The 26,584-nt window shown below is 36.0% G+C and overlaps 1 protein-coding gene across 7 annotated transcripts in view; it reads left to right on the top strand.

Moving 5' to 3' along the window:
• The window catches only part of unc-13, a 52,201-nt gene extending 31,056 nt beyond the window's left edge, over window positions 1–21,145 (top strand). Inside the window, exons 3-22 of one of the 7 annotated variants that reach the window (XM_065315004.1) lie at window positions 595–638; window positions 2,337–2,427; window positions 5,934–6,008; window positions 7,441–7,660; window positions 8,237–8,357; window positions 10,902–11,008; window positions 12,735–12,876; window positions 12,937–13,063; window positions 13,126–13,445; window positions 13,571–13,721; window positions 13,782–14,234; window positions 14,306–14,587; window positions 14,675–14,896; window positions 15,005–15,457; window positions 15,517–15,871; window positions 16,156–16,287; window positions 17,224–17,322; window positions 17,384–17,543; window positions 17,601–17,727; window positions 17,801–21,145. In XM_065315004.1, coding sequence (XP_065171076.1) covers window positions 595–638; window positions 2,337–2,427; window positions 5,934–6,008; window positions 7,441–7,660; window positions 8,237–8,357; window positions 10,902–11,008; window positions 12,735–12,876; window positions 12,937–13,063; window positions 13,126–13,445; window positions 13,571–13,721; window positions 13,782–14,234; window positions 14,306–14,587; window positions 14,675–14,896; window positions 15,005–15,457; window positions 15,517–15,871; window positions 16,156–16,287; window positions 17,224–17,322; window positions 17,384–17,543; window positions 17,601–17,727; window positions 17,801–17,965 — 3,846 coding nt within the window. In that variant the 3' untranslated portion in view covers window positions 17,966–21,145. Of the gene's footprint in view, window positions 1–594; window positions 639–2,336; window positions 2,428–5,933; window positions 6,009–7,440; window positions 7,661–8,224; window positions 8,358–8,851; window positions 8,959–10,901; window positions 11,009–12,734; window positions 12,877–12,936; window positions 13,064–13,125; window positions 13,446–13,570; window positions 13,722–13,781; window positions 14,235–14,305; window positions 14,588–14,674; window positions 14,897–15,004; window positions 15,458–15,516; window positions 15,872–16,155; window positions 16,288–17,223; window positions 17,323–17,383; window positions 17,544–17,600; window positions 17,728–17,800 lie in introns of all 7 variants that reach the window. The other 6 variants (XM_065315003.1, XM_065315002.1, XM_065315000.1 and 3 more) reach the window with 6 other exon arrangements.
• The last annotated feature ends 5,439 nt before the right edge of the window (window positions 21,146–26,584 follow it).

Below are 26,584 nucleotides of genomic sequence, written 5' to 3'. Positions count from 1 at the left end.
TAGACTGAAACACTTGAGTGTGAGTATTACCGTCATTGTCGTCGTCATTTTAGCGAAACAAATGCACACTGCAGTATGAAACTAGTGATAAACGTAACATAACCTAAACGTATGATATTTTAACGAATTTTTAATGAAACTGGCATACAAACTAACCTACAAACAAAAATCCTGGCAATATCGACTTTATGATAATGTAATAACTCACTGCAAGCAAATGTAAACTATTAAATATTTAGCAGTATTATACCCACGAATAAACACACCTTATACGCTTAACGAAACGCAATTAGAGAAAAAGTAAAACAATTAATGATTGTAAGTAATACGGATAAACGTAATACGCTTGTTTTGAACTGGTTTTTTGAAAAATATTTAACGAAATCAAATAAATGCGTTTATTGACTAACGTATGCAATTGTAATTGTATAGATATAGTTGCAATCGCGTGCGATAATTGTTTGTAAAACCCAGACGTCACAATTGTATTGATTTTATATTTTGTTCAATGATGTTTGTGCTGCGATGTTTGTTATATGCAATAAATTGTTTTTTTCGTTTGGTTGTATTAATTGTTATAATTTTGTTTTTTAGAATGGCACCGGCCTTGGCGGAGACACAGCTGGCAGAGGCAATGGGTGAGTAAATAATTTATTTAAATAATTATTATAATACGTTATGAAAATATTCGCTGCTAGATTAATATTATGTTCGCCATTTCAACACTCTCGCCGTATTTGTTTCGCGGGCTTTCCGAGACTTTACAAGCCGGCTTGTTGACTTTCCTGCGTTCTCTTCGTGCTTGAATCCGGAACAGCACGCGGTGTTTGTGTAAACTTTGTTTTTCTAATTACAAAGTTTGCTTCGGCTTAGACTCTCGGGCACATTTGGCATTTGGCGTTTAAGCGAAATGGCGCATCATGTTTTTTTGAGCCTGCGGTTCTAAACACAATAAATACTCATGTTTGTGTAAACATCTTTCTAAAACATGGAAGGTGGATAAAAAAATCGGAAAATAATATTTAAAATAGATATTTAAATAAACGAGAATGTATAAATATTGGGAGATTATGTGTTTGAGAAACCACAAGCACTAAACGCCCGGTTATATCGCAGCATAGAAATTATCATTATCGCCATTAATGCCGCGAGCTTGCCAATTAGCCTTTGTAATTGTTGTTGCCCGCGATACTAACAGTGATATTAACCGATAAGATGTGTCAGGGTTTAAGTGCTTAAGTCGATAATTACGGTTAATGTTCATCAATTAATTTGATAGAAGTATTTTTAAAATAAAGCCAACCTTGTTTTCAAGAAATTTTGTACATCTATAATGTAAAAATAAATCGCAAAATCCGTTGGTACGCGCATAACTCAACAACGCTTAGACCAATTTGGCCAATTCTTTTTTTAAAACGTTCGTTAAAAACCAATGATGGTTTTTACGGCGAGAAAAAAATCAAATAATTGCCGGGAAAACCCTAAAGACAGCCCTTTTCTATAGGATAAAAGTTGGCATTGAGATTCAATCATAGTTATAGTTAAATATCCTTTATATCTAAAATTTAAATCACATTTGGAAAACTGGTATTATATACTTTTTATTTTTTAACTACCATCACCCAGTTTATACCAAAAATATTTGATCAATATCCAATATATTTTACGGATATTGTGGGAGTTACCGAGTAATTTTGTATAATTACAACGTATATGCTCTCACCTCACTAACCGCGGAATTAAAACGAAAATTTACAAGTTACCTGCATTGCAGCATCTATTTTTCCATATTATTCCAAACAAAAATAAACACCAAACAAATAGAGCATAATAAAATATCCACACTGTAAAAATAGTACAGCTGTACTAAAATATAAACATGAAAAAACATTAATAGCCATTTAAAACCTAATAGAGTCTCATCGTCGCAACTAGATAGAGTGGAGTCGCCGGGCAAGCGAGCGTTCCGGCGTCTGAGCACGTCTAATGGCAATATAGATATAGAAAGGAAATTCCAATTAATAGATAGAAGAGCGCACTAATTGAGTTTACCTCGAGCGCAGTCCGCGCTGCCCGCTTACGATGTTATCTCTGTCAGTCTTGTTCGAAATAAAAATCTAATTTGTGATTTTGTCGAATGTTTTATTTTTCTGCCGCTCGCGTTTTTATTTATTTCATCATCGTTATCGTCAAACGACATCAGAAACAGATCTTTTAATTTATATTAATATTATGAATGAGTTTTATTTATCGCATAGATCGGAGTCTTTTGAGTTGTATTGCGGATGCGTTTGATGTTGATATATTTTAATAAATAATGTTTGTGTCGTTGGCAGGCATCCGGGAGACAACCCGTTCTACAGCAACATCGACAGCATGCCCGATATCCGACCACGGCGAAAATCAATTCCACTGGTATCCGACTTGGTAAGAGCATTCTTTCCGTCGATAAATATTATTTTCACGCCTTTTCTGGATCGTCCGAACGTGGGAACTTGCTGGAGATTTTTTTATTTACTTTTTCTCGACGTGGGATTACTGTGAATTTGAGTGAATGCATACGGTGTGAACGATTATGAAAAATATTTAAATCCTCGCTCTTTTTATCTCTGGAACGCATAACAAGTTTATTATTAAAATTGAATCAATGCTATTTTTCATTTTAAATCCGTCCGTTGGTGACCATGATGACGACGGCTTGCTTTATGTTTACACACGTACGGTAATAAATCCACATTTGTCAATACGCCACGACAATGAGCATTTACCACCTCGTAGGTGCTATGCGCACGCCGAAACGTCATTATTTCGACAGTAATACGACTCGAACGTACGTGCGGTACATTATCCTACGATCACGAGATTTGTTATGCGGACCAGTTCCTCTACCAATACGCACACCGACGCGTTCATTTATGTATGAAGGATCTGGCGTGGATGTAAGTGTCATCATTCATCATCATTTATGATAATGTAAATTGTGGGTCTTGAAAAGTGGAAATTCTGCAGGACCATATCGGATGCAACTTTTGTTGGGAAATATCGGAATATAAGAATGAAAGAAGTGTGTATATAAACATCCCTTATTCCTTTTAGTGAAAACGGACCGGTGGCATCATGTTTTGTCTGTGGAAGAAATTTTTTTGATGAAAATAATTTTTTTCTATGCAAATTTATGAAAAAAACTTTTTTTATAAATCCTAACCTAAAGCCACTTAACCTAAACTCTATGATGTGATTTTAGATTTACCACAAATCCAATTAATGTGATACTAGTATGATATTGAGCTCCTGGTATGTTTCTAAAAGTACATATACAGAGCAATTGCCAACTCCCAGAACGCCTCACACAAAACCTCCTCTTATGTTACGCAACCACTATAACCTGAATGAGTAGATGATGAACGGAGCAAGTGAACATCTGAGCTATTGAGCCACTGCGCGAGCGTGAATATTAATGTGGATGTGTGTGTTGTGTGTGGAACAACGCAGGTGTTCTGACCCTTGATTTTCCCGGTGGTGGTTTGAGTGTGCGTGTACAGTTGTTGGTGCGTCGAGTGTGTTTGGCAGGGGCACCCTCGGGGCTGATTCCGTATGTCAGATTAAGCTCCCTTAATCTGAGGCGGCGTGTCGCGCCCGCGGGCGATCCGTAATTTCAGATTCGGGCCCCGAAATGAAAAATGAAAAGTGCGCTCGGCTTTCTTGCTCTCTCGAAACCGCTTTCGCATGCAAACATCGTTACCTTTACCTTATCTCGTCGCCTTCACCGATCAATCTACCCTCTATATATACATTCTTATTTTCGGTGTGACGTGTGTGTGGAGTTTACGTGTTACGTCGCCGAAGTGGACAATCAGCCATGATGAATAATCAGAACATTTTATTAAAATTTTTCACGAAACTAAAAATTACGTATTTTTGAAAAATTGTTCTGATTATTAAAATTAAAAAATGTGTAGATATCTGTCCTATTTTGATGTCGTCATGTGGTGATTATCAATGGAACTAATGTGCATTTGTGTTTTTTAATTTCTCTCTCTATATCTAACCAAAAACAAAAACCTCCCTCTGCTACTGGTGTTTGCGTCCCCCCTTCAAATGCATCGTTTGACCACTGACCAATCTGCAGGTTCTCAAGGTATATTCAAACTATTATTGAATTTAATTAAAAAGTTAGCGATTCGATTTGTTTACTTTGTTATTAACGACCTTACGACATTTTCAACATATACTGTTTTTTATATATATTATATCTCTGATATTAACATTGAACATTCGATTCTCTGATATGACATCATCGAACGACTCGTTACTGCTACCCGTACTTTTTGACTCTTATTATTTTTTTTACAACTTTTGGAAACTCTTTTTGCAAGTGTAATCTTAACAGATTTAACATAACATAACTTTTGTGATAACGTACTTTGTTGGAACGCTTCACTTTTGCACTACCAGAGCCAGTTATTTGCGTTTGTGCAGTGCATCAGTGCAAAATACTCTTTTAACATTACTTACTTACTTATTCTCTTTACTTATACTTACTATTTACACTCTTCTGGAACGTACTACTCAAGTAACTCAACTTTGAACTCTTGATTTACTCTTGATTTCTTGTTTCTCAAGTTTTTGTGTTTCGTGATTTACTCTCTGATTTTATTTACGAAATAATCAAAATGAATGTTGCGCACCTGTTTCTCTTTTTCTGCAGTTTCTGCTTCTATTTCTATTGATTCGATGTTATGTATTTGTTAGCTGAACGTAAAGAAACTTGTGACGTGCGCGAATGTGAGTTACGATTAATGTCAGAACTTAGCTGTTTAACGCCAGACATAGACGATATTTGCCGTAGCGAAGTAGAACGCTAGACGAACGTAGACACTAGTCGACACGATCAAGCTTCAATATCGATCGGGATACATTTGATTGATAACAACAAATCACCACACAATTCAATAGTTTTTTTTCTACTTGTGTACACTTTGTTCATCCGTTGTGTATCTTTCAATTTGTGCCGCTCGATGAACAAATTGCGAACAAAACTTTGCGAAATGTGTTTATTCAGTCTTCATTGTACATAAACACATTTTCCGTATAATTAAACCGCATCGAAAACAAAACAATCACGCTTGAAGCATTGCCGCAGTGCCATTTCGGCGCTTTTTTGATGAAATAAAACGCAACATCAATTGTATGCGGCGGCCATGTTTTCAAGCGTCGACATTTGTTTTCGATCCTCCCCGTCACTTTATTATCTCTCTGTCGTGCCGTACCTTTTTAGCAGTGTATCGATGTGAATATCAATCACGACCGATTTGCAGCGATCGTTTCGTAGCCGTAGCATGGTGTATGAATGAAAATATACAATCGAATTAGCAATTTACATATTTAGATAAATCATTTGCATGCATACACACTCATCGTTCATGCTTTTGTTTGTGATTTTTTGTGAATATTTTTTTAACAAGTTCAACGGTAAGTAGATTTTGCGCAGGGTCGTGCTGCGGCTTTTGTTTTCGTTTTGAATTTTCCAGGTTTTTTATCACCTTGTACGACCGAGCTGTTTATTTTTTATTAGACGCATCACCAAAATAACGCTTCTAAGTGCAACCGATGACTAATAAATTTTTGTATTTAGATCATGTGTTTCAGACTACTAAATTACACGCCAATAATTCCAATACATTGATGGCAGAGTGTTTAATAACTTTATCTTGCGTTAGTTGTTGCGAATGAGTTGTGAAACACTCTGTTACTCATTAAAATATCATTAGTGCTTCATACAAAATTAAATTCTAGTCGCCGCACAAACGTCGGCCATGTTGGCTCGAATCGAGTGCCCAAAATGGCGAATTCATGGCTACATGGCGGCGTGTGGGCGGTGTGGGATTATTTGTCCGCCTCAGCTAATTGCGACTTGCATTTCTGTTCTGTAGACGATGGCGGCGACCAAGCGCAACGCTGGCCTTACCTCCGCCGTCCCCAGGGCCACACTCAACGATGAGGAATTGGTAAGTTACGCAAATGTGCAATTATTTAACAACTCACACATTAATACAAGTTCAATTTTAATCAAATAAATCATCTAATAACGTATGCAACGCATTACACAACAAATGTAATGTTGGTTGCATAGTTAACTTGTGTAAAATATTTTGACACTGTGCCCCACATTTTGATTGTCGTTGGCTGACTACTTACCTACTCTACTACCGACTTTTTAACTCACTTTGAATTGATTTATCACCATGTGAACTATGTTACAACTCTTTATACTATACCTATATATACCAAGCGATGGAATATAATGTGTGTTTTTTTCTGACATTAAACTTTACAGCTTGCATTGGTAAGGGTAAAAGCGTAGCTTGAAACCAAGTAGTCGTTCTGTATTACTCTAAATTTATAATTGCCGAACGTTTTCTATGCAAAGTTGATGGCAACGTCATATTTTGAACGAAAAAATCAGTAGGAATTTTGCAACGATTTTGAACTATGTTTTTGAGCAACATGCAAACAAACAAACATGCTTATTATTGACATTACAATACAACAAATAATAATACTACTACATAAAAATCTATCACCTGCAGCTGTATTTTACAAAACGAACGTTCCACGCTTACAAAACACCCAAAAAGTGAATTAATTTGAAAACTTTTCAACAACTACTTTTAACTGTGTAATAATGCAATATCATTTTGTGGTTTGGTGAAAAGTTTTGAAAGTAATTTAATCACAATTTACATTTGACTATTTACAACACAACTAACTAACAAGTAATAAAATTTTGCGATTTTTTGAGCCGCCTTTGCATTATGATTAGATAAAGTTTACTTAGAAACCGCTTTGTTATTGAGTCCAGCTTCAAGACACTTGGTTTATTTAGTAAAATTAGTGCGCACTAAAGAGAATGTACTAGAAGAAAGTAATGAACGTATAAATACCGAAACGCGGCGGCGAATTTTCACCAAACGACAATTAACGTGAGAATTAATGAGCGCCGAAGTACTCTTCAGACTCGATTGCAGAAAACAGGATAAAGTAATTCACGAACGCCGTGCAAAACTCGCGCGAAATCTGTGGATGAAAATTGATGAAAATACGTTGATTACTTTTGCATTGGCTGAACTAATTGTACCTTAACGTATCTAGTTTTGTTTCTCGTGCGAGTGCATTACTTTTTTCTGTTTCGCATATTGGCGTTGCGTTTAGTTTTGTACGTGTTATGCAATTTCGGTATTCGTTTTACTGATTGTTGTTCGTTACTTTCTTTCGATCACTCTTGTTTGCCGCCAGCAACGTTTACGATATGAATTTGCGTTTTGCGTGTGTTGGGGATGTGTTGTTTTTGCGGACGCGCACTCCGCCAGCCCGAGGCTTGGATGCTAATTCGTGCGTCGGTGCGCTCCGGCACGCTGTGCGCCTCTTGTCTGCCCACAGAAAATGCACGTCTACAAGAAGACGCTGCAGGCGCTCATCTATCCGATCAGCAGTACAACGCCGCACAACTTTGTACTCTGGACGGCCACCTCGCCGACGTACTGCTATGAGTGCGAGGGCTTGCTGTGGGGCATCGCCAGGCAGGGTGTGCGGTGTACCGAGTGCGGTGTCAAGTGCCACGAGAAGTGCAAGGATCTGCTCAACGCCGACTGCCTCCAGAGTAAGTTAATATCCTGCAATACAGCCGATCATATTCGTGCGCACATCAAGCGACACACTTTTTACACAGCACAAAAATTAAACGAGACAATATCAGACAAGCAATGAGCTATTTTAAGCTATTCACAACCAGATGGCGTTGGGGTTGAATTATAACCACTTTTATATCTTTATTTATTATATCCGCGAAATTAATTCTGAATATTAGAGGAAAATTAAGATTAAGTTACATTTACGGTCCATTAAGTTAATCTTTTCGATGTATAAGACCAAAGTACAACCAAAGTTATTCTTTTTATTTTATTTTTACCGCTTTCTGTGGTGAAATAGCAAAATTTCAACCTAAACATACTACAAAAAATACAACAGAACATTAAGTGTTACATTGTTCGCTCATGTTAGTAGCTCATAAATCAAATTGGCCAAATTCGATAATTCATAAGAATGGAGATCCATTAGTAGAAATTCGTAGAGCAAAATCTAACCTAATAATAATTGAATTTTTTGTGCAGATGTGTAAAAAGTGAAGCTTGCAAATTGTGGTAACTTACTGTTTCCTCTATTGTCATGTACACAGGGGCCGCGGAGAAGAGCTCCAAGCATGGCGCCGAGGATAAAGCCAACAGCATCATCACGGCGATGAAGGAACGCATGAAGCAGCGCGAGCGAGAGAAACCCGAAATCTTCGAGCTGATCAGGTACGATCCCACTTTACCAACCAACCCCCTCTCTTCGCTTCGAACCACCTTCGACTTCTTTTATCTTGTGGATCTTCTACCAATCGATGATTTAATTATGTAAATGTTACGTTTTATATGCGCGAGTTTGTCCGAATTTACAGGTGAATTTCAGGCCAACGCATTCGTAATGATCGATTTTCCATTTCTTTTTGTATTGCGGTGATTAGGGTGCTTCAAACGCGTGTCATTAATGTCACCAGGCATGAATTTTTCATCATTCGTGAGCCACTATGAAGTTGTAAAGTTGTGCCGTAGATAATGGCTACTTCAAGGTTAGGAAAATTGATTTCAAGCATTGTATCCCAACAATAGGGTTAAAATGAATGTATTTAGTTGCCGCCTTGAAGTAGTCCAAATCCTCTGCTTGACTAGATGTCTCCCAATGTGTACAAATATACAGGGTGTTAACGCCATTGCAGCCATTGCGAATATTCTAAATTGTAACGATTCAGGGATGTCTTCGGCATGGAGGAAAAGAACCATTCGGGGCACATGAAGGCCATCTATCAGAGCGTGCTGGACGGCACGTCCAAGTGGTCGGCGAAGATCGCCATTACAGGTTGGTCCACCATAGTTTGTCCCAACAAATCAACAAACCAACAAACTAACACAAATATTGTCGCCTGTATTATGACTGTTATCTTGAGATGTGTTCATTTTATGCGACGGCGGTGCAACGACGAACGATTAAAGCGACATGTTTATATTAATGCCTAAAACATGGAGAGTTTTTCACAAACAGAAATCTCAAATGTTAAATAGAAATTTTTTGGAGAAACTCTTCATAAACTTGAATGTTTTGAATGTGCTTCATTTTATGTGCCATGTTATACCGACTGGTAGTTTGATTCACATCTTTAATATCAAAGATTATGATGTTCTCGATTGTGATTGCTTTCGACATCATCCAGTCTGTATGATGACTAGAATAACGATAAGAATCACCTTATTTTTGCTTCTGCTTCATACAAGAACGTTCCCATATCAATATAGAAAAGTAATGTCGAACCGCTTTTTTGTGCATCTACTTCGACTGTGTCAATTTTCCATTGTTGATTGGAATGTGGACTGTTGCGTTTGTTCGGTTGCCAACAATGCTCAAGTCGGTAATTCTCATTCATACACATTTAGATATTGCTCAGCCGCTCAATTGCATTTCTAGTGTACATTTGTAATTCAGTTGAATCGAACATCGCATTACATTATTACTCTGGCTGCTATCATTAACCGACCATTGTATATTCCAAAAACAAACTTTATCTGTATAAATATCAACATAACATATGAGTATACACGATAACTGAAAGTAATTTCAACGTAAATAAATAATTTAAGTATATATTGAGTGGCGTGTAGACAAATGTTGCGTGGTTGTCGAAATTTATTGATTTTCTCAACATTTTGATTAAATTAGGTACTTTTTTCGTTTGTTCCGTCTTCAATATACGCCCTCTAGTGAGTAGCTCAATATGCGTCCGAATTGCGCACAATACGCAAGGTAAATGATGCAGAGGGCAAAGGAGAAAGATAATTTGTTTGCCATTCGGATTCCGAGCGTCGAGTGTGTTTATTTAAGTTTTCCCTCGCCTCTCATCTCAATAACGCGATTTGCTAGAGTTGAGCGCTGGTGAGCGACTTGAATTCAATTGCGCTCTCTCGATTCTGCAAATGCCCGCATAAGTATTGCCGTGTGCGCGCTGCCTGCGCGCACATAATGCATCTATCAAATCTGCGTTTAAATTATTTATGATTCAATTTTCTATCTGAAATTGAACCGTGAACCGCCCTGAGAGTCGCGCCGCACTCAAACAAGTGTGCGCTTAATGCGCGTCGCGTAAATATTTTACGTCGAATTATAATTTTCAAATGGTTTGCGTCTACCCGCAGGCGCGCGTGCGCGTGAAACGAGGGTGCGCATAAATGAAACATTAAAGCGTTAATAGTGCCCGTCGTCTAGTGCGCCAAGCATCTCGTCGTTAATCAGCTTGAGTGGGATTTTATAAAGTTTTATTTTTAGTTTAGTTTCCATTTTCCAATGGTAATGATAGCGCCATTTTAATAATGACACCGTTTTACTACTTGTAGCATATAAAATGTTTGTAGTGTTAGAATGTTTATTATTGCTGGCGATTCTACTCATCTACACATATTAAATTTATGTACCAAAACACAATCGACGAGGATGTGATTGAGCTGAAGAATTTCACAAAATGGCGGTCGACACCTTTTACACTGTCAACTGTCAACTAATACGAGAAAGCCGATGCAGAAACAAAAACAAATCGATATATAAATGTTTGTATATTTTTATGTTTTGTTTCATTTTGATGGTACCCACCTGCAAACCTCGAACAATGACAATAATTGTCCTGTATTTGGTTGTCAGTGGTGTTGCCCCGTCCCATCTTTTTTTGTATCGATGTTGTTTTTATATTCTTGTTTCCGGTTCCGGCCTTGATTGTGCGCGTGCGCGCGCGTCGTGTGTGCGGTTGGCGCGAGCAGAACGACATTTTCAGTGGACCCAGACACACACATTGATTCAATCGAGCAGGCCGAAGAGATGACCATTGAGGGCACCTCCAAATGGTCATGCAAGATTGCAATCACAGGTATTGCCAGCTGCATTCTATTGGGGAATCTGTAAATTCCATCCGGCGAGCTGTCCTGTCGAAAGTTGGCGCTCGAAAATGTTCTCTCTCTCTTTCTCTCTATATCTCTATCTGTCTCTCACGTTTTGAATATTCTCGCAGGAGAATCTCAATGAATTCTCTACGCCTCAGAACCGATTGCGACTTGTAGGAGAAAATAAAACACACGCAAGAACCGTGTACTTTGTTTGATCACACGCCTACTATTTTCTCTTTCTTCTCTCGAACAATATTTCTCTTCTGGACTTTTGCACTGACAAAGAGAATGCGATACGAATTACTCAATTATGCTCCCTCTCAAACTTCAAACTGTCGCCTTTAATTTTTATCACGGCAATCTTACATTCAATTCTTACTCCTTTATTCTTAACTGAATATTACTTGGCAAAGGACAACTCTTTTTTCACCTTACAACCAAGCAAGCGCACTCACTCTTGTTTTATAGACTAAATGGTGTGTGATAACTTTTTATTTAAACTAACTCAATACGAATCAATCTAAATAAGCACTCAGCATGAAAAACTAAAAAATAGCCGAAAAAACGAAAATATTTAAAACATTTTCTACAACATTTATTTCAAAAATCTCAACTTTAGACCCTAGGAATTATGCATTTGCGTACTTTACTTATCAATATTGTTCAAATTTCTTCTTTATAATATCGAGAGCTTGCCCATAGAATGTAGCTCCAGACCTGCTTGATAAAACCAAACTTTTAATGATGACCAACCAAATTGTTGAAACTTGTAACATTGTTTTAATGAAGAAATCTAGGTTCTTAGATCACCTCAGTCAATGAGTCTAACGAGGAAGTTATAGACGCACACTATATAGAAACGAGAGAGATAAACAAGAGTCACTTGAATACTTTTACACACCTACACTTATAAACTATCTCACAATTCACAACTTTTCCAACAATACACCAACCCACATACATTATATACACACATACTAAACTTTCATACAGAAATTTGCACAAAATGCTCACTCACTCACTCAAACAGTATTTACAGTACATTTTGCACTATAGAACAGCATAAAATTGCAAGAAATGCACATCAATAAAATTATAGATACACAATATGCTCAGTGAGGATGTCCCAAAGTATTCAGAATGTTACAGTTGAAATATGTTGGGAGCGCTTTGAGGATGTTTGGGACAGCCTGCGAAGGCGTAGCTTTACAAACTAGCTTTTCTTGCTTTTTTTGCTATTCTATCAGTCTGACTACTATGATACTCTTTCTGGGTCTGTCAGAATCTCGTTACGACCTCCGTCACACGATCTTTCGCAGCATGCCGAGCGGGCTTCGACGATCTTAACTCACTATCTCTGTCTCTCTGTGAATGACTGTAAATATTTTATCTATCATTGGGTAATTCTGCATGCGACCATTCCCAGTTCTGCTTGTTTCACATTTGATACTGACTCTAAAGAGTGAACAATTTTAAAGTAGAATTTATTGCATTCTTTATAGTTGGTTGAATTTCTATGGAATATATGAATGATGGTGATGGGTGCGTGAATGTGTACACTTGCCGTATATAGAATAGACCTAGATGTTAGCGAGCTTCATGTCTTTAAACTCTTCCACACACTTTTCCGAGACTTGGATGACTTGTTCACAGTCTCATTTCTTGGGCTTTTCCTTGGATAGAAATTGATTGTCGACTGTGGCGTTTCAGTGAAATCGGCACAAGGTCTCATCGCAAAGGATAAAAGTGGCACCTCAGATCCGTACGTCACTGTGCAAGTCGGCAAAGTCAAGAAACGCACACGCACCATGCCGCAAGAGCTGAATCCTGTCTGGGATGAAAAATTTTACTTGTAAATATTATGAATGGCCATCGCTTTTGTCTTTAATATTGATTAAAAATTGAATTCTAGCGAGTGTCACAATTCGTCGGATCGTATTAAAGTGAGAGTCTGGGATGAAGACAACGATCTGAAGAGTAAACTGAGGCAGAAGTTGACTCGCGAAAGTGACGACTTCTTGGGACAGACTATTATTGAAGTGAGTGTTTTCCTCGTCAAAGTCGGATTGATTTAGATGGTTGTATTATTTTCTTTTTTAAGGTACGCACATTATCAGGAGAAATGGACGTATGGTACAACCTCGAGAAACGCACGGACAAATCAGCAGTCTCTGGTGCGATTCGTCTACACATATCCGTAGAGATTAAGGGCGAGGAGAAGGTTGCGCCCTATCACGTCCAGTACACCTGCTTGCACGAGAACCTCTTCCACTCGCTGTGTGAGCAAAACGCCGGTATCGTCAACCTCCCGCAAGCCAAGGGCGACGACGCGTGGAAAGTGTACTTTGAGGAGGCGGCTGAGGAGATTGTGGACGAATTTGCCATGCGTTACGGAATTGAGTCCATCTATCAAGCCATGACGTAAGGAATCACTACTCTGCAGGCACTCCGCTTTTTTCTTTCTATATCATTCAATCCATTCCTTTCTTCTAGTCTTGGGATAACGTTGAGATTAATGTACGTTGTTTGCTGGGTCTTTTTTTTAGACATTTTCACTGCCTTTCGACGAAATACCTGTGTCCTGGCGTGCCGGCCGTCATGAGCATGCTGCTGGCTAACATCAACGCCTACTACGCACACACAACGGCATTGACGGCGGTTTCCGCCAGCGACAGATTTGCTGCTTCAAATTTTGGGGTAACGACCTTTACTAGAAATTATGTCTTGTGAGTCCACATGTTTTTTTTTGTGGTACAGAAAGAGAAGTTTGTCAAACTCTTGGATCAGCTCCACAACTCATTGCGTATTGATCTTTCGATGTACCGCAACAACTTCCCAGCCTCCAGCAATGAAAAGCTTATGGATCTTAAGTCTACTGTGGATCTTCTCACAAGCATCACGTTCTTCCGAATGAAGGTTCAGGAATTATCCAGCCCGCCACGTGCTAGCACCGTTGTCAAAGACTGTGTTAAAGCATGTTTACGTTCAACTTACCAGTTTCTCTTCGAGAACACCTACGAACTGTACAATCGCGAGTTTCAAAGCGATCCCAATGAACCTAAACGAGATCCTGAGGACCATGGTCCTCGCTTGGATAGTGTTGACTTCTGGCATAAACTCATTGCGTTGATTGTATCCGTCATTGAGGAGGATAAAAACAGCTATGGGCCTGTATTGAATCAATTCCCTCAAGAGTTGAATATTGGTCAGGTATGTTATTTATATTGATTGTGGGTCAACAAGGGTTAAGGATCATCTTTGGTTTTCTTGTATCACCATAGCTGTCCGCCTCAACAATGTGGAGTCTCTTCGCGGTGGATATGAAGTACGCGCTAGAGGAGCACGAGCAACACCGATTATGCAAATCATCGGCGTATATGAACCTCCACTTCAAGGTGAAGTGGTTGTACACGAACTACGTGAAGGACGTGCCGCCGTATAAGGGTGCCGTGCCCGAGTACCCCGCTTGGTTCGAACCGTTTGTTATGCAGTGGTTGAACGAGAATGACGACGTATCCTTGGAATACCTCCACGGTGCCTTCAAACGTGATAAGAAGGACGGCGTAAGTTCAACGACCTCACTTGACTTTTACCATTTCGAAAACTATTAAGTATTGCATCAATTTGACGATATGTTTTAATTGTTACAGTTCCAAAAGAGTAGCGAACACGCACTTTTCTCGAACTCGGTGGTGGATGTGTTCACGCAACTCACGCAGTGCTTCGACGTTGTCTCTAAACTTGAATGTCCTGATCCCGAAATCTGGAAGCGGTACATGAAGCGATTTGCGAAAACGATCGTTAAGGTGCTGATGGCGTACGCTGATATCGTTAGAGAAGAATTCCCCGAACACCTTAAGGAGGAAAGAATAGTAAGTTTAACCAATTTTAGATATCATCTATCTCAATGGCCATAAAACTGTAATTGAACACAGGCCCTCGACAAATTTGCGATATCTTATATTAAATGCTCATTTTAGGCTTGCATATTGATGAACAATATTCAACAATTGCGGGTTCAACTAGAAAAAATGTTCGAAAGTATGGGAGGAGAAAAATTGGAGCAAGATGCAGCAACTATTCTGAATGATCTACAAACCAACCTCAACTCAGCACTCGATGTTCTTGCGCAAGACTTTGCTGTCAGTTTAGAACCTAGAATAACAGTCAGTGTGAAAGAGTTGGGAGATCTACTTATGTCTATCAAGGGAGGTGGTCAACCAGGCACAAATCAACAAGCCGCACGCAATGCAGTCACAGGTGAAGCTGATGAAGTCCTCACACCACTCATGGACCTTCTCGATGGATCCCTATCATTGTACGCTCAATCATGCGAGAAGACTGTACTGAAGCGGCTGCTCAAAGAGCTCTGGAAAATTGTCATGCGAATCCTCGAGAAGACCGTAGTGTTACCACCAATGACCGATAAGACGGTGAGGATTTTGTTAATGTTGCACTTTAGTATCAGCTTTTATGTTATTTTTGTTTGTAGATGATGTTCAAGAGCATAACAGACAACGCCAAGAATCTAGCTGCAAACACCAAGATAGAGGATATGTCGCGGCTGTTTAAAAACGTTACAGGCAAGCAGGATGTGAAGAATGCTCTCAGTGGTGTGATGGACATTTCCAAAGACTTTGAAAAGAATCTGAGTCCTAAGCAGTGCGCTGTTTTGGAGGTGGCGCTAGACACTATCAAGCAGTACTTCCATGCAGGTGGCAACGGTCTGAAAAAAGCTTTCCTGGACAAGAGTGCTGAATTACAGAGTCTGCGTTATGCCTTATCGCTGTATACACAGACAACGGATGCACTTATTAAAACTTTCGTTACTACCCAGTTGAACGAAGGTAAGGCACACCATTCTAACCTCATTTTTGCACTATTTGTATTGATCAATGTGGAAACTGACTCTATACTATATATCTATATATACCAACTAACCTATATTCTAATCTCTACTCTTTTCTTTTCTTTCTACTCTACCATCTACTTTTCTTCCGTTCACGACATGAATCTGACTTGAACTTGAAATATCAAATGAAACAAATACATCATAAACATCCAACATCCGATCGACAACCAATCGACCACCACCGACATAAAATGCTAAATTTGCTTATAAATTTCTAAGTGCCGCTGAACAATAAAGATACATATCTGCAACGGCAAATCTCGATACGCGACGATGACGAAACCGAAACGGGATTAGAAGCGTTAGAGCAGCCGCTCAAAGCCAAACGCAGAGAGAGTGAAACACGTCAAGGTACAAATCACAGAAAGTACAAGCAAGCTGTTTGCGCGCAGTTGTGCAATCAAGTTTTTATGAGACAGCTCTTGTTTTTGACGCCTACGCTACGCATTTTTAAAATTCTACCCAAAATGGCAGCAGTAACCACTTTTTTACTATTAATCTCACACGATTTATGATATATTAAAGGATCTTAAAATAAAACTGCTACCATTTTGGTTTTGTTTATGGGCACCTTTGCAAAATTTTCCTCTGAAAGACTTAGCAAACATTCAAGCTTGCATCGATCGGCAATTAATTAATTCAATGGAAATTAATTAATTGGCATTATATTAGCTACATTAGACCGTTACATTTTTACGTATTTTTGGTAGTTGTTAGAGTTTCTCTAGAGAAACTTATCGAGTTTATTTACAAGAACACACCTGATATCACCACATAAATCTCTCGCACACACTCTCACATCGTCATTAGGAGGATACATATGAACATAACATTGGCATTGCATGTTTTTTATCGACCATGCCAACGAATTACGGTTACTTGTAAGTGCATGTGTTTATAATCGTGAGTACAACCAGTCCTTGTCATTAGTTATTTTGTATTTTTTAACGAAATGGACGGTTGGTTATACTTACATTATTTTTATTTACTTATAAAATAATTTTATGGAATGGTGTTAATAGTTTATTCATAATTTTTACATTCTTTGTTATATCTATTCTAGTTTCATTGCTTTTTGACATTTCGAAGTTTGGAGTTTTTTGAATTGATTAGATGGTGATACTAAAGAGGAATCATTTGCTGATAAGCAGATGTACCCACCTCGTGTTGAGCTTGTAAACTGTATAAATTTTGCAGCAATTTAGCTATACTCTGGTCGTACGCCATTTTGTGTTCTCATTAATTTGCTTTTTATGTCAAATGGGACCTAACATTCAATACTTGCAGACTCAGTGGAGGGACAAGAAGGCAGCGTGGGCGAAGTGTCAATTCACGTGGAACTCTTTGCTCATCCAGGAAAGGGTGAACATAAAGTAACTGTGAAAGGTATGATATTCCATAAAATGTTAAATTGCGTTATGAATATTGCTGGCGTTTGTTGTTTCAGTGATTGCTGCTAATGATTTGAAGTGGCCACAAGGCACTGGTTTTCGGCCCTTCGTGGAGGTCAATCTCATCGGACCTCATTTATCGGACAAGAAAAGGAAACAAGCGACTAAGTCAAAGTCGAATAATTGGTCACCAAAATATAACGAGACATTTTACTTGTATGTATTAATTTAATACTTATACTGTTGGCTAAGATTTGGTTTTCTTCTTTTTAGTACAATTGGTAATGAAGAACAATTGGACTGTTTTGAGCTGCACATTTGCGCTAAGGACTACTGCTTTGCGAGGGATGATCGACTTGTAGGCGTAGCCGTAATGCAATTGAAGGATATTGTTGATCGGGTTAGTGGAATCGTTATTAAAATTGACGTCTGATCATTCATAATTAACATGGCTATATGTTGTATATTTGTAGGGATCATTTGCTTGCTGGTTATCGTTAGGCAAGCGCATCCAAATGGACGAAACTGGCTGGACGATTCTTCGTATTCTATCACAGCGCACCAACGACGAGGTGGCCAAGGAGTTTGTCAAGCTGAAGTCCGACACACGTCCGGAGAACCCTCTCTCGCAGCAGTAAACATCTTCACATACCGGAGTAATACGTGAAGTACACTCGAAACGAGAGCAACAAATTACCAAACATATGCAGGACTGTGTTCATGGAAATCGTATGGCGTGACAAACTCGTAAACAATTTAAAACTACATGATTCAAATGGGCCGTCCTTTAAACATATTTAAACCAAAACAAAGAAACATAAAAACTATACGAGTGAACCGATTGCACATGGCAGGCAAGCGCTGGAGATGGATTCGTCGTTGCAATAGTGCTACGTATAACTGCTGTTCCCAACGTTTTATATATTACATGTGCCTCCACCACAACCCGACAAATGCGTCAACATGTGAAGATTGCGCGAGGTGAATGCGAGAAACTATCTGTTTTCCGAATTGTACATTAATGTATCGTTAATCTGTTGAAAACAAATGAAACACAAGGAAACACAAATGAATAATTAAACAGTCGTAATGTTGTGTACATCATTGCGCAGAACAACTTTAATGTTAAACTTCTCTCATGTAATTGTACTTTCAAAAATGTGATTCAAGTAGATTAAGGGATTTAAGTAATAAATATCGCAACATAGATATTTTTTTATGCATGAGAGAACATCCTGATTTTGGCAAAACCGAAAACATCTATGTATGAAGAGAAATTTATCTAAAAGAATATGAAAGAAACGTTATGTACGATGCGGAGGATGTATTGTTACACTGATATCAGTAATAACAAATTGAGCCTTAAATTTTTATTCTCCATTCTCACTTTTTTCATGCTTCTCAAGACTATATTGTAACTATTGCAACTAAACTTCTTGTACATTGCGATTACATTGGTGCAAAATATGCAACAAGAAAACTTACAAGAAATAACTCGACTTGAAATTTTTAATGAAAGAACATGTTTTAACTTCTTCACTGTGATATTTAAGTACAGTGTGTTGTTGTGTCGTCTGTGTTGTGCTCTACTACTGTAATTTGTGCCGAAAAAAGTAAATTACTTAGTCCCTGATGAGCATCAGAAGCGTCAACTTGTAAGGACAATGAAAAAGTGTAATGGGGATAGAAACCAAACGTTAAAAATAAACGTTTTTCACATCAGAAGCATAACAAAGCAAATGATTTAAATATTAATGCGATTATTAAATAATATTTAAAGTTAAAATACGTTTTCGTACATATAAAGCAAGAATTGACTTCACGTTTAGGACCGTAACTTAAACAAACATGTAAGATTTATGAAAAACAAAACTTAGCGAATATGGAGAAATCATGACATCGTAAAAATCATGAGAAAATGTAAAATTGCGGCAACATATTACCATTTCATCTTGTATAAAGTTCACGCTCACCGAACGTCTAATAAGTAAGAAACAAATGAATTCAGACAATATTCAGCAGTAACAAAGCGACAAGATAAGGCGCGCTGGGCTTTAATGACACAAACAATTGAACACGAAATAAACTGGCGACGAGTTGGACATGATTTCAATGGAATTCGATGATTACAATTGAAATCAATGCAAACGTAGCCAACGTAGATCAAACAAGAGAACAAAAATTGAACACACATAAGCTGCACACGTTTCAGTTCCGAATTTGTAGTTGAATCACATTCGAGCCAACTACAAGACGAACGGCCATGTTGTTTGTCTTTAATCTAGGAACAAACATAAAACAAGTTGGGTAATTTGCGTTGACATTGGCTTTAGGCATACATCATAAAAACGAATTCAACCATGACTGACTGGTAAAAATGTGTACAAAATCAGTTTGGATCACGTTCTTCCACACTTCTTACACTTTGCGAACATGAACATGAACGGTTTAATAGAGCAAGCAGGCAGTGAACAAATGTAAATGAATTGTACCTTACCGTAGCGGTGTACAAATTACCTAGCAAATTCTTCAAACACTATTATAAACGTCATATCTTCGATTTTTTATTATAAATCTCTCCGATTAACGATTACTTAATGTATTTAGGTGTATTCATAATGTTCTCTATAGCAGTGTTGCAAATGCAGGCGAAACATGAAATTACATTGACCTAGAACGAAACAGTGGAGAGTTAAATATATTAGGACGAAAACCGAAACATGCAATGGCGGATCTGGGAATCTGTCGATCATATTATACGTGTGTACAATGCTAATTTGTGGATTTCATTCAACGTCATATCCAGTTGCGGTGCTCTTCGTACGATTTATGAGATTACGAGAAAATGAACACAAGATAAAACAAATAATAATAAATAAAAGTAAAGAATATATGAATATATTAAACAAAATGTATAAAAAATGAATAGATAACATAATGTTTATTATGTAATGTTTGTTACGTTTTTCATAAATAACTTGAATAGCAAATTTGTAATTGTACTCAAAGGAATAAATTTTAAACATCTAATCGCATCACATAACGACCAAACGAACTATGATTTCGCTTGATTCCTTTTTGGTGTACATTTAAATGTAACTAAACATGAAAAACCAAAAATAAATTATACGTAACTGTTTAAGATTGTATGCATTGCGATTGCATGCACAAATTACCAACATTGATATGTGTACACACTTTAAATAAATTTATTGTATTGTACTCGTACTTTGCGATTAAAAACACCTCGTACACGAGACATATTTGGCGATTTTTGTTAAAAAGAAGAGAACTATTTGTTGAAACTACAAGTAAATGATAAACTAAAAAATGCAAAGAAAAATTCAATGTACATTATTATACAAATCAACTACGTATACACATTATTCTATTATTGTTGAACAAAACCTGTCTCCCTTTTTATTATTGACTTGAACTTGTAAATATTATATCATCTATACATATAATAACTAGCATTTAAGTACATAAAGAAGGAATATACTAAATTCGCTGTATATTATTACCTCTCTTGCGAAAATTGAGTCTTAAAACTACGTCAAAACTATTTGTTAATAATAACTAAACAAAAATGTCGCAACCAAAAAAAAAAACGCCAGGTCAGCAACAACATAACACATGATTAATACGAAAATGCGAATCAATGAAAGCATTTATGATGAAAATGAACTATTACGATGTAATACGGACCATTATTTGTTTATTATTCAAATTATTATATTCAAAGATCATTACATGTTATTAAATTGAAAATCCTGAAATTAATAAGATTATTAAATAAAACACACGCAACAAAACAACAGCAAGTGTACTTTGTTTTCATTTAACCACTCTTCACTAATTGCATCAAGTTGGTTTGTGAGTAAAACTTTTGAAATATATTGTTGGTGAAAGATAATTTTGTGTCTTTATGCTATTGCAAGAAAATAATATAGTGTCTCATGTCACTTAAATTTATGAGCTAATGTTTTTCTGAGTTAAATTTATAAGGCACATCATAATTGTATACGTCATTTTGAAAATCTATAGAAATTAATGTAATTAGCATTGCGACACAAACATTGTCATATATTCTTACCAATAGAACTTGTTCATTTGAATGAACTGAAAAGTCAGCAAGAGGAACTGTGAATATGTTATGTAAATTAATGTTCATGAAGATAAGAAACTTCGCGCTCTCCACATCCCCATCCCAAGGTATAGCATAAAACGTAGCATGTCTAAATTCTTCACTCTACAAAAAATTAAACATTAGCCATACTTTATACTTGATCACTTTATAAACCGATTACATATTGTCCCATTTCTTTTGCAACAAAGCCAAACGAAGACGTTCCAAGGAAATGAACAAATAAGACAGGAATCAATGGTAGATTAAAGTGCTAAAAATAATGCTGTCTTGAATTAACTTAATTATGACTAAATTTTGCGTTATTTACCATTATTTCCGTGGTAAGAATTAAAGCGATTGTCACGGCACTTATCAAGTATTGTAATAATAATGGCCATTTAAAAATTCCAGTAACTTTATCCCATGTCCTAAAATTTAATACATTATTAATTGTATCTACTCCAATCAAGCAGTGGCGAACATACATTTTTATATTCTGTTGTAATTTGTATGCTTCAATCAATTTATTCAATCGCATTTCTTTATTTTGCAAGTTTCGACTTTCCGTCAAAATTAACTTGAATTCCTTCAGAATAACTTCCGTTAACAACATTAAAGTATATAAGAAAGTGCAAGACGTAAAAACACCAACAAATAAATACCAATATGTGACCCAAACACAAATGTTGAAAATTTCACGATATGGTCGTTCTCTCAAATCAATGAACAGATTCTACAAATATAATTTTGTTAGGTGCCACTTAAACAAAAAATATTTAGTACGATATAGCATAATATAATATTACACTTGGATATATAATTCCGCAAACGTTTTTCCGAGAATTTTCATCACAACTTTCTAGTTCTCTCGAAATCAGTGCCATAGCAAGTCCCAAAAAACCCAATCTTAGACCTGACTTGTAAACCGAATTGGACATGTTAACAACATTCTGTAATTCTGTTTGTACGTGCTCAAAGAGTTGGGTTTCCATCGAATACCAGATATCATATGCAATCTTTGCAGCAAATTTTAACTTAAATACTATTATTGTGGCAATTATTACTGTAGCAAGCCATGATAAATTTATGACCAAATCTGCAAACTTAGCTTCCACATCTTAAACAGTTTTAATTAATTTGGCTCTTATAATTTGATTTTGGTTTAAAGTTGTTTTACAATAAGTTGTATGCAAGTAATTCAAATTTGCAAAGGTAGTGATGAGATAGATTAAGGTGTAGGCCCAACTCAATAAAGTAGTCCTGTAATTATTTTCGGTGAGCCAAAAGTAATTGTCAGCAACGCAGAAGTTTAGAAAATCTGCTCTAGTTGGTGTCATCTTTGGCAGGAATTTTGACTTGCTTAAACACCTATTCGTTGCAGAGTGAGGCGAACTATTTTATATTTACAAATAAATCTATAATTTCGTGGTGCCATTTTCCATTAAGCTATATAGGCAAAATAATAATGAATTATTTATTTAATCATGTCGTATATTATAGGTGAGCTAGAGGTCATCTTTGAAGATTAATAAGTATTAATCATCATCAACTTTACATTAAATATTAGTCATAATTATTTTTTAGTTTGTGTAATTTGAATGATATTATTGCTAAAGAATAACTTTTATTTTCACTTCGATTTTTACATATCTGTTTAATTTGTGCAACAATTTTTTTGGTAAATCATCTAGGCCTGTAATACCAAATATAACTGAATATTTCTATTTATCAAAGTGCAAAGTTTGTGTGTAGATTTCCTATCATGAATCACGTGGGTGGATGTGTGGGGGTGGGTTTTCACCCACGGCGTAACACGTATCTGGTCGAATATTAATACGATGAGGTTGTGCGCCAAATGCCAGAAGAAATCTGAGCGTAAACAAGCTAAGAATGCCATAATTAAATGAAAAGATTTGACTTCTTTATGACAAAATCGTTTCACGTCATAATTATTTATTAGGGCATACATTATAAACTAGAATTTTTAATTTTCATTTTGGATTTAGATGAATTGTAATCTTCTCTCTCAAATATCTAAGCAACCTTTTATTCTAGAAATTATCGTCTTAGCCCAACTAAATATACTGTTTCCAAATATTCTAGAATAAAATTTTCTAAGATAAATTAAACATAATAATATATTCTACAAGAATCTGAAGAAGTTAAATTTCTATTTTACGTTCTTTTCGTGTCGTTGCACGAGCATCGTAAAAATTAACTCTCATCATTTTTCCAAAACGCACCAAAAGTAGTATAAATTAAAATTTTGTGATTTCTTTGTCTAACTTTATTCGCTTCTGAGATAAGTAATTTAGGGAAGGTGGGCGTAAAATTAGCAGTGATTAGCACTGCTGAAAACTAAAAACATTTATGTATGTTGTTTATTATAATGATTGTTACTACAGAGTGACATCCTTAGACAGATAGCGTTGAATACTCCTTTAACAAAGTTATTATTATTGAACAATGCCATATTCCCACTCTCGTGCTAAAACGTTTACTTTTTAGTGGTTAGTGTTTATATATCTAGTTTATATCGCATTGCCAAGTACTGGCAAGATTGTCTTGCCCACAATTTTAAAAAATATTCTGGATCACCAGATAAGGTAGAAGTAGGACTAGATTATCCGTTTATTGGTTTACCAGATTGCCATGACTAGTGATATCAACATAACACATTACAATTGTATACGCCATTTTTATAACCTAAAAATATTGATGTAATTAGCATTATTATGAGAGTCTTATTATGACAATAGTAATGCACCAAAAGAACTTGTTCATTTGAATAAATTGAATAGTCGCCAATAGGAAGTTTGAATCCGGTACGCAAGTTAATATTCATAAACATCAGAAATTTGGCGCTCTGTACATCACCATCCCACGATACCCCATAAAAGGTTGCATTTCGGAATTCGTCCCTCTAAAAACACGCATACCAGCTATTCTTTTTACATACATCTATACTAAATAAATATATACCAATCGCATCATTTCTTCAGCGAAAATGCCACACAGACATGTTCCAGTTAAATGGGTAAAATGAAGGGGAATAACAGGTAGATTAAATTGCTGAAAATGTTTTATATTGTATTAAATCATCCCGATTGACTTTTTGTTACTAACAATTAATTCGGAGATTAGAATTAAAGCAACTGTTACGGCAGTGGCGACGAACTGCATTAATAATGGAAACTTAAACATGGTGGCAACCTCATCCCAAGCCCTAAAATTAAAAAAAAATTTAAAAAAGTCATAAATACGTAGATGTTGCATGTAAAACTAGCAATAACTCACATTTTCGTATCGAATTGCAATTTGTATGCTTTTATTAGTTTATGTTGTCGAATCGCTTTATTCTTGGTTTCAATACTCTGTTTTAGAATTACTTTAAACTCTTGCACACTAACTTGAGTGATTATCAATAAGGTAAGTAAGAAACTGCAGCATATTACTAACGCATTATATAAATACCATAAAACCGACACTATGAATAAATTAACAAGTTCTCGATGGGGCCGTTGACTTAAATCAATGAAAAAATTCTACAAACAAAATTTTCTTAGTTCCATGAACTCCCTATTCAAAAGTATGGAGCATTAATACACTTGGATATATAAGTCCGCATACATTTTTCCGAGAATATTCTCCACAATATTCTAGTTCCTTGTTAATGAATACAATAAGAAGACACACAAATCCAAATCTAATAAAAAATGTATAAACGAAATTGCAAATATTGACAATGTATGGTAATTTTGAAGGCACGTGCACAAAAATCTTTTGTTCTAGTGAATTCCAGACAGCCTGCCCAGGTTTAGCTGCAGATTTTAGACAATATAACATCACTATACCGATTATTGATGTAATAAGCCATGACAAATTTATAGTAATATCTGCAAGCTCTAGACCTGAATCTTAAATAAGATTAATTAATTTAGTTAAATTATACATATTTGTATTGCGATTAACTTACTATAAGAAAGGAATAAATAGTTTAAATTTCCAAAGGTTGCAATAAAAAGGCTACAAATGTATGACCAAAAAATAAAATCAGATTTGAATGCGTTATCAGTAACCCAAAAATATTTTTCAGCTGCCTTATAGTTAAGAAAACTTGTTCTTGATATATGCATCGTAGAAGGTAATTGTCTCTAGTGTGAAATATCGCTTATATAAACCCTTTTACGTAGAAGTTATAAGGTGACTGTAAATTTGTTCATAAGCAAGCCATTAATAATAGTTGACTACTAAATTATTTAATAATTTCTTTTTTTTTTGCTTTTATGAGTGAACTAATCTTTATTTTAACATAATGGTGCACATATTTAATATAAATAACTTAGAAACCTAAGTTGTGGATGTAAATGTTGCTTAGTTCTCTGGAGGGGTAAAGTTTTAACTTTATTCCACGCATTAAAATATAACGCATAATTAAATATATCTACTCCAATCAGACAGTTTATTTATATTCAATGGCATTTCATTATTTAGTATTTTTCGACTTTGTTTCAAAATTAACTCGGTTTCTTTCACACTAATTTCCGCCAGAATTATTAATAAATATAAAATACATGATAAAAACTGTTCGACAGTTCAACAAATTCAACAACTTTATTAGTTTCCATGTATTACATATATTATAATTCCGCAAACGTTTTTTCGAGAATTTTCATCACAACTTTCTTGTTCGCCCAAAATACTCAATCCAAGACTTGACTTGATGATAAATTTCAATCAATATCTGCAAACTGTGCTTCAACATCTTAAACTTCTCAACTATTTTGGCCCTTAGAATTTTATTTTGGTTCAAATTTTTAAAAGTAATAATCAGAAAGAATAAGGCATAGGTCTAACTCAATAAAGTAATCTTAAAGTAGTTTTAAAACTTCACAAAATCTGTTTAATATGACTTGTTCAAACACATACACGTTAATGAGTAAGCAATACCATTTAATATTTACAAATCATTAGATAATTCCATGGTTCAATTCCCCATTAAGTTTCGTAGGCAAAGTAATAATGGATTATTTATTTAATCATAGTGTATATTATTGGTGAGCTATTATAGGTTATCTTTGAAGATTGATAAGTATCAATAATCAACTTCACATTAAGTATGAATCAT

This window comes from Atheta coriaria, unplaced genomic scaffold, assembly GCF_025399875.1.
Source record: "Atheta coriaria isolate IRGN ID8LTWV9N9 unplaced genomic scaffold, Caltech_Dcor_3.1 hic_scaffold_10_pilon, whole genome shotgun sequence".
In the NCBI taxonomy this organism is placed as follows: domain Eukaryota; kingdom Metazoa; phylum Arthropoda; class Insecta; order Coleoptera; family Staphylinidae; genus Dalotia; species Dalotia coriaria.
Note: the sequence above shows the minus strand (reverse complement) of the source record. Positions and strands in the feature narration are given on the sequence as shown.